The following is a 9,282-nucleotide window of genomic DNA, read 5'->3' as shown; positions in this document are numbered from 1 at the left end:
ATTCTTTGATATAACAAGACAGAGGTAAGATATTTGCCCCTCCAAACATTGTGCCAGTGTATTTCTGCGGTGTCTGTGAAAAATTGTGGTCAGTGCTAGGTGTCTGCTTCAATTCACTTTCTTTATATATTAAAAAAAAAAAAAACAAATTTGAAGAATTTTTTTTGTCTTTAAAATTTAAAATGATACTTTATTTTATCGACTTTGTTTTTGAGACAGTGTCTGCCACTGATCTTGTTAGGCTGGCTGGCTCTCAGGCTTCTACCTGTGCCCTGTGCCTTCCTCTCTGGTCCTGAGATCTTTAGATACACATTGTTGTGCACCACATGGCTTTTTGTGTGTGTGTGTGTGTGAGGGCAGAGGGAAGAAAGGAAAAAGTACTTGACTGAGGTAGACTTCCAGGTCCCGCTTTGTCACTCAGAGAAGTTAGGCAGTTTAGAGCAGAAACCATGGGGAGATGCAGGTAGATGGTGGCTTATCCTCAACTAGCTTTCTTAGCCTTCTCTCTCTGTGTCTCTCTATGTCTGACTCTGTGTCTCTCTCTTTTTATTTTCTTAACAGTTTTATAAAGTCAGAGGTCTTTCTCTCTCTTTCTTTCTTCCTTTCTCTCTTTCTTTCTTTTGAAATTGGAACAGATAATTTTGATCCTAAGAAACGAGAGTAGCTTTTCTTTCTTGTGTTTGCCTTGATTTGTGTTTTTTAAATCGTTATTTTTAAATTTTTGATAATGGTGGTAATTACATCATTTCTCTTTTCCATTTCCTCTCTCCAAACCTTTCTATATATTCCTCCTTGATCCCTTTAATAGCCATGGCCTTACTTGGCTGTTACTGTTGTCATTAACTCTTGTTGTGTATGTGTTTGTGTATGCACATGTGCATTGATGTATTCCTAAATAGATTAATACAAACATAGATTGTATAATATTAGCGTTTCCAGACGGACTATTTGGTGTGCTCTTCTCAGTGTCAGCATTCCTTAGCTCTCTGTAGCTCTGCGTGTTTGGAAGCCTCACTAGCTTTTCCATTTCCAGGTCAGCGTGTTTATTGGTGTTGTTTCTGATTGGCTTATGTTCTGGAAGCATTTTTGACGAGAATTTATGGGTGTTGCTTCCAGCATTCCTTGACTTTTGACGTGGGCCCTGGGGAATCTGGATACCAGGCCTCATGTTTGCATACCAAATACTTTATCTACAGAGATCTGCCTGCCTCTGCTTCCTGAGTGCTGGGATTAAAGGTGTGAGCAATCACTATTGGCCTCTTAAATATTTTTCAATTGTTGAAAACTTGATATGGCAATATTTAGGACGGGGGGGGGGGGGGAAGGGGCGAGCCACAAATTCATAAGAGTTTGCATCTCAGTTGACAAAATTTTATTTCATCAGAAATTATAGAGAAGGTAGGTATCAGACTGGCGATGAACACCAACAGTACAGACTCTCTCCCACTTTTACCACACAGGAAAACCGTAGCCCATGTGCCCTTTAAAAGGAAACATGGCCACCTTGTTTCATCTCAGCATTTCATTCAGATCCAAACTAGTCTCGTGTGAATTGTGAAAAAGAATTATGGAGTGCGATACAAGAAATAATGTCCTGTGAAAGATGAGATTTAAAACGTGATCTTTACAAATTCATCAAAAGGTTAGCGATGATCCGGAGGTCTTCTCTGAGAACATTCTCGCTCAGTGCCCGAGTGCCTGCAAGTGGCCAAAGACTGTTCAGTCAGCCTCACTGTCGCTGTAGCACCTGTCTCGTTTAATCTGCTCTTCCACAGTCAGATGTTGAGCCTGGCACTGCATGCTGGGAAACACAGGCTTAGCCACACTCCCTTGCCTCTGAGCATCAAAACACATTTTTCCACCATGCCGAGCCGCTCCTGCGGTTTCACCATGCCAGCATTTGACATTTTTTCCAAGTTCTCTTAAATACAAGCATGACATGTTTTTAAGTTGATCAACAGAATCGATTAAATCACACCCAAGGATGTTATGTTTCTTGGAAAAAGAAGTGATTTTCACAGTGTTAGAGAAGAAAAGGTGTACATTTTTGTTATTTTCATGGTTTCTTTTAATGTGTAACCGGTTTATACCAGGAGATGCTGCAAGGCTTTCTCCTTTAACTGATAAACCCTGCTGGAAGCCTGGCTTCAGCGCCAGCTGCATGGGACTGCCTGCAGTCCCTCTGTCAGCTGTTCGCTCCAGAGCCAAGGCTAGGACATTCTTGGAGGACGACTTTTGAGATTCAAATATACCAAGTAACTCTGAGATTCTAGACGCGTGGTTAAACTTTTTAATTTGGTATTCACTTGTGTAATAGTTTGCTTCACTGGCTGTCTGTAATAGATGAGGACATTCTGAAATAGATGTCTTCTGCCTGCCATTATTCAACAAGGAGACAGCTACAGAATTGTTATTGTTATTGTTATTGAAGTTCTCCCTATGATTTTCTGGCCCTGCCTCATCATCGGTGTTTGTAACTTGTAAAACGTCTGCACTGTCAGGTTCATTAGTACCAGCAGTCTTTTCCTGTCCATCACTCTGAGCATGTGCATTATGGTCGTTAAGCTCCATCCCACTTTTTCTCTTATTCCTCAAGCCCTCTGCATCTTTCAGCACATCCTGCACTTTCCCCTTTACTTCTTTCTCATCTTTTCCTTCTTCGTACACTTTTATTTCTTTGATTCCTGTAATGTCCTCTTTCTGACAAACGCGTTGGCAGGGCTGCAAGTCAGGGAGGCTATCTTGTTCTTGCCTTTGACTTTCTAACATTTTCACTTGTTCGGTCAGTGATTCCCTTTTAAATTCTGAGGGGACAGGGATGGTCACTTCAGGAGGCCACTTAGCTTTATTTACTTTGAGTTCTTCCTCAGGGGAAGAGTTTTTCTTAGGCATCTCCTGACAAGGAGGCCAAACAATTTTTAATTTTCCCCTCTCTCCCCATTTTCTCAAATCATTGTCTTGCCGCTTGCTGTTCCGAGCATCTGCATGGGTAGTAAAATCCCCAAGCAAAAGGGAATCTGTTGTAGGGTTTTCACACACATCGGGCTCTCCGCTGGGTATAAAATCAACTAAGCTGCTTTGGTTTTTGCAATTCCATCGATCTTTATGTTGCTTGTGTCCAAAACCTTCATCATAATTTCCTTTAGATTTAAAAAGTTGTTTAAAGTGAGGCTTGCAGTATATTTGTCCATGAAGTGATGCATAATTTCCCAAACTGCCAAAAGAAAAGAAATATTATAATTAGTATAATTATAATATTAATTATATTATATCTGTATAATTACTGTAAATTCACAGAGAATTGCAGAATTATTGTAGTAATGAGTCAGTGATTCAGTAAAACCAAAAGGAATGGTCCAGGTGATTGAAATTCCTGTTAGGTGAGTTATCACCAGTATGCACTGTGATGTGTGACTTTCAGTATTTAGAATCTGTATATCACCAGGGGTGTAATAGGTGTTCTCAGATTCTGTACATGCCACTAAACTGAGGGGTTCAAATCTGTGCAACCTTATGACCTCCAAGCCTACAGTCCAGACCCAGAATGACAGGTGCCAAGAACTATTCTGCTAAAACTACCAAACTTTTAATAAAAAATAGAGAAAAGAACTTTTTTTGTGTTGCCATGGCTGTAGTTCATTTAATACCAGTACTTGGGAGAAAGAGACAGGTGGATCTCCATGAGTTTGAGGGCATCTTGGTTTACATAGTGTACTCTAGGATTCCCAGAGATACACAGTGAGACTTTATCTTCAACAAAACAAAACCACCACCACCACTACCACCACCACCACTACCAACAACAACAACAACAACACCAACAACAAAGAGCTTGTATCTCCAAAAGGAGAATGTATTATATAAAGATGAAAATTGGGTTAGCAGGCTGTTCCAATACTTTATACAGGAAGGAAATGAAAATAAAGCACTTGAGACATTTGAGATAGTCAGTGAAAGCAAATATTACTCAAAGATTTTAAGATTTTAATGTGAGCAAAAATACCTTTCTACCACATAGGACACAGGCTGAATGTTACCAGCATAACAATTTAAGGAATACTGCCTCCACCAAATCACTTTCTGTTGAGTGTCATAGAAAATACATGTGAATAACTAGAATATCTAAAGTAGCACCAGAGCTAGACTTGGCACTAATAAACACCATGATACTTGGAGCATGAAATAAAAGGTTAAGGGGGCAGAAACTAACTGTGTGTAGTCAGTGTCTAAGTGATTTGGTATGGATGATCAGTAACTTTTTCTTTTTTAAAGAACAGAGAGTAAGTGAATGAAATCAAATGTAAATTTTATAAAATTTTGGTAAATAAATTGGTACTATTAGTATATTTTATTATCCAGTGACTTTAAACTTTTTTTTTAAAAAAAATGTGTATTTTGTCTGTTGTATGTATGTTCACTATGTGAGTGTCTAGTGCAGGAGGAGGCCAGAAGAGGGAGTCAGGTCCACTGGGACTGGCATCCAGGACAGTTGTGAGCAGCCATGTGGTTGCTGGTCTCATGTCCCTCAGGGTGGCCATGAACTCAAAATGCAGCTGTTGGATGACTTGAAGCTAGCACCAGGATTACAGGCATGCACTACTGTTCTTAATGATGCAGAGCTCTGCTACCCACCCAGGGCCTTGTGCATGTTACACAATCACTCTACCACCTTAGCTACATTCCCAGCTCCAACCCATGGCTAAACGAATGACTATAAGACACTCTAATTCTAAATCTGTTATGATGTTTTAATAGTACCTGACATTGAATTGAGGGCCATTCGTGTGCTAGACATGTGCTCTGACACCGGGGCATACCTCAGGCCCACTATTCACATTTTATTGTCATATAGGGTGTAATTGGGTTCCCCAAACAGACTTTGAGTAGCTCCAAACACAGGTTTAGTTTGTTGTGAATGGTTAACCCCTTTTAATCTTTAAACATCCACTGCATTTCCTCTTTCCTCATGATCTATTTGTTAAAAGCATAGACCATTTGGCCTGGCTCCATCTTCTTTATGTTTGAGGAGTGAATGAAGAAAGACACAGACACAGACACAGACACAGACACAGACACAGACACAGACACAGACACAGACACAGACACAGACACAGGCAGACAGACAGACACACACACACACACACACACACACACACACACACACTCTTGTGGTGTATAATATATGTAAGCATTTATTAGTTCTTCCCACTAAAAGGCTTAGAAACAAACCTGAAAAGAGTAGAGTGGGCACCAAGAGTGTTGACATTAAGTAGCACATGTCATTAGAGCAGTGACTCTAAACCTTCCTAACCCTTTAACAGTTATTCATGTCATGGTGACTCTAACTATAAAATTATTCTCCTTGCTACTTCATAACTGTAACTTTGCTACTATTCTGAATCATAATGCAAATATCTGTGTTTTCTCATGGTCTTAGGCCACCCCTGTGAAGGGGGCCATTGACCCCCAAAGGGGTCACAACTTACAGGTTGAGAACAGCTGCATTAAAGTTAAATATGCCTTACAGAAATTACAGAATCAGTACTTGCACAGGAAATGTAAAGCTATTCTTTAACTGTCAGATAAAGAGGAATTCCCTAAAGTCTATTACGGTCATAGCAAAAGTACCCTGCAGATGACTGAAAGAGAAGAGATTTCTCTGACTGGGGGTAAAAGAGGTGAACTCCTCTCAGTACATTTGACTGTGGGGATTCAACCATCCGTAACCATACCCACACTTTTAGTAAGTTGTGAAGATCGTCCTTTTTTTCCCCTTAAAGGTGGTAACTTGGCCAGGTAGAGTGTACACCTTTCGGTCCAATCCAAAACCTAGTTCTGTTAGTTTTGAAGCATCCAAGACAAGGAGAAGCCTGAACTGCTTGGTGAGTGTGCAATCAGCAACTTCAGACTGAAACATTCCACAGGCCAAAATGTTCTGTGTTCTAAAGGAACGTGTGAGGCAAAAAGGGAGATAAAAGTGGGAGATAAAAGTAGGAGATAAAAGTGATTGCAATATACAACAAAATAAATAAGAGTACTAGAAAATACACAGGGCAGCAACAATGAAAGGAAAAGACATGATCACTTGAATGGATAATTTTAGTCCTGGGGATAAGTGCATGTCATGTTTAAAATGGAATCCACAAAAGAGTCTTCCAAACAGGGCTCTCAAAACGTTGGTTTTTTTTTTTTTTTTTTTTTTTTTTTTTTTTTTTTTTTTTTTTTTTTTTTTTTTTTTTTACCTTGGTTAGTGGTTACAAAGTGGTCATGCTGTAATGATTCATGATACAGTGTATTTGGCTTGTTCAACTTTCTTTGTATTTTTGATTCATCACTTAAAAATATCAGTCTTTGAATATGTAATTTTTGAGTCTTCATTGTATATCAGCCTTGACTAGGTGTTGGAAAAAGCGAACAGTAGTACAATTAATGTCGATGAGAGATGAGAATTATATTAGATCACATTGGCAGTGGGGAAAGTGCAAGAAATGGCTTGAGGAATATTTAGGAAGGATACCTGACCTGTTCATGAAAGTCACATGAAGCTTCATGGATGGTATAGCCTTAGGGTAAGGTCTGAAGAATGAATGGACATTAACCCAATAGAGATCTAGCAGATGGATGTACCCTTAGAAGGAGTAGGGATGGTACCTGGTTCTAGATAGAAGCAAAGGGAAAAATAGCTATGAATTGGAGGTGGAAGGACATACTTCTGCATGGAAAATAACATACAACTTGGAAGGCTTAGGGATGCTTGAATTGGTGATAAACAGGGGTTTCTTTTAACTGCATATTAGATATTCTTTAATGGACAGGAGAAGCTAGTCTACGTTTTAGACAGAGAGGTGACTTCAAGTTTGTGCTTTAGAAAGATCTCCTACATTATAGAACACAGTATTAGGACAGGTTTTTTTTTTTTTTTTTTTTTTATAGTGGTGCTGGTAAGAGACATAAACACAGGGAGGCCAAATCTCTAGCTATGATGTCTGTGGCATTCGCCCAAGTGAGAGACAATAGCGGCTGGAATGACAGTTGGGTTGTGGGGATGGCAGACTGTGCACAGCTTAAGAGGGAACTATAGGAGCCCTATAATAAAGAAGTGAGGGATGGCTTGGGTGCTAGGAGTGAAGGAGAGGATAAGTGAACAGTCACTTCATGACTAGGTTAAACCCAGGATGAATATCAACAATGAGAAGGAAAAGGGTCCCACTGATATCATCATGCATGCAGAGACATCTATTAGCTGGATATACACATTTAATGAGCAAAGGTGCAATCTGGCTCAACAGTACACATTTCAGAGTCATCACCACGTGGAAGACTGTTACAAGTTACAAGACTGTATGTGATTCACCAGAAGGAAAAAGAAACAATGCGAAGAGCATATCTGAAGAGCTCTAACATCTCATTGACGGTCAGAAAGAGTCGCCCACACAGGTGCCTGCAAAGGAGCATCGGGAAAGAAGAGGAGCATCGCTATGGTGTTAGACTGTCATAGAAACCAAGGGAGAATAACGTTGCAATGAGGAACATTTGACACTGCCAATTAAAGTCAGGAAAGTGCTAGTTTGAGCGGTGCACATTAGATTCAGCAAAATAGATTCATTCCCCTTCAGCATTTCAAACTGCAGCCTTACCAAATGTCACGTCTATTTAATGCATCTACTTTGAGAGGTGTGGAAAAGGAAAGCTCTTGCCACTTCCGTTGATTAGCGTGCTTCTTTTGCTTCAGAAACAAACAGCTTTCCACTGACCTGTCACTGATATTATTCCCAATTCTGCTTCCTAACTTAGAGAATGTAGCTCAAACAGGCAAGATCTTTACCTCCCCTGCTTTGGGATACAAAGTTTCCCTGGAACGCATCCGAGCCTATTCATTTACAGCTACTTCCACTTGTTCCGGGTAAACAGCTTTTCTTGGACTGCTATGAAACAGGAGTCCTGATGGGAACAGAATAGCCAGCCAAATGACGATATTTACTATCTGCCTTTTACAGAAAGACTTTAAAGCTTCTAATCTAAAGCTTATACCTCCAGCCACAGCACTAACTTAAATAAACATCCTGACTTGCTCAGTAACTCAGAATGCCCTCTCACCCATGTGGCTTCCACAACAAGAAAGGCAGCTTGGGAAAGGGAAAGGTTGACAACCAACCTGACCAATGTACAATAGAACAGGAACACCCCACCCCACCAGTGTGACTAGTCACTGGAGGCATTGGCAAGATCTGGAAAATTCTACTCTCTAGACCAATGGTTCTCAATCTGTGGGTTATAGCCCCTCTGGGGGATTCAAATGAGCCTTTCATAGGGGTCACCTAAGACCTTCAGAAATATCAGGTATTTACACTACCAATGAATAACTAGCAAAAATGCAGTTATAAAGTAGTAATGAAAATAATTTTATGATTCAGGGTCACCAAAACACCAGGAACTGTATTAGAGGGTTGCAGTATTAGGGAAGTTGAGAACCACTACTGTAGGGACTAGATATTATGGATCTGCTACAAGGTTATTTGATCTATGTGGCACAATCAACAAGACATTTTACCTCAGTTTACTGCTGCAATGGTGGCATCTGAAGCAAGATTTATGAAAATTCTGCTTGTCTGCTACGAGGCACTCCATTGGATAAACTGTCTTTTGACAAATTATGCAAATTTCCTTGTCTTGGACCAACAGTTTCTAAAAATAAAAATGTAAAAAGGCTCATATATATATTTCTATTTTCAGTCACAACTGTAAAAGCATAAGAAAACAAATATTACACTGACTGGCCATGCAGATGAAGTGAAACAGCTTTAACAATAATCTTTTGTTTCCTTTCTCTGAACAGGGTATACTAGCATAGAGTTTTGGGATCTGGTACAAAAATTTAATGCCTTTATCATGTAGTCCTTATGAATGCCTTGGCCAATTACACAATAAACACATAAATGTGCTTATTTATGTTAATATATTAAACCTACACAGTAAACTTGTGAGGAACCTTGAGAAAGCACATCATTTCAAGCAACTAAGCTCTCCATATGCATGCATGTTTACATAAAATTTTAAAACCATATAAATTGTTTTAAAGTACATACAGTTTTATAAGTAAGAAACTATATAATATTCAATTAAATATCTTCTCAACAGTTCTAGGTTTACCTCATGACATTAACTGCCTTGTAATGATACTCTCCCATGTATGAAAGGTGAGGCAGGGGCCTCTACCGTTACCTAACTGGCTTTAGATTTTTACAGCCTTCTGCACCCTTGCATCTGCTCTTCCTGTGTTCT

General features: G+C 39.5%; 1 protein-coding gene across 2 annotated transcripts in view; it reads right to left on the bottom strand.

The window, feature by feature from the left end:
• Positions 1-1,357: 1,357 nt before the first annotated feature.
• The window catches only part of LOC117703684 (xin actin-binding repeat-containing protein 2), an 82,563-nt gene continuing 74,638 nt past the window's right edge, over positions 1,358-9,282 (bottom strand). The window contains exons 8-9 of one of the 2 annotated variants that reach the window (XM_034495462.2): positions 8,552-8,669; positions 1,358-3,214 (exon numbers count right to left, since the gene is read on the bottom strand). In XM_034495462.2, coding sequence (XP_034351353.1) covers positions 1,720-3,214; positions 8,552-8,669 — 1,613 coding nt within the window. In that variant the 3' untranslated portion in view covers positions 1,358-1,719. Of the gene's footprint in view, positions 3,215-8,551; positions 8,686-9,282 lie in introns of both variants that reach the window. The other variant, XM_076928847.1, reaches the window with a different exon arrangement.

This window comes from Arvicanthis niloticus, chromosome 2 (genome assembly GCF_011762505.2).
Source record: "Arvicanthis niloticus isolate mArvNil1 chromosome 2, mArvNil1.pat.X, whole genome shotgun sequence".
Lineage (NCBI taxonomy): Eukaryota > Metazoa > Chordata > Mammalia > Rodentia > Muridae > Arvicanthis > Arvicanthis niloticus.
The sequence above is the reverse complement of the archived record's forward strand: the minus strand, read 5'-3'. Positions and strand labels throughout refer to the sequence as shown.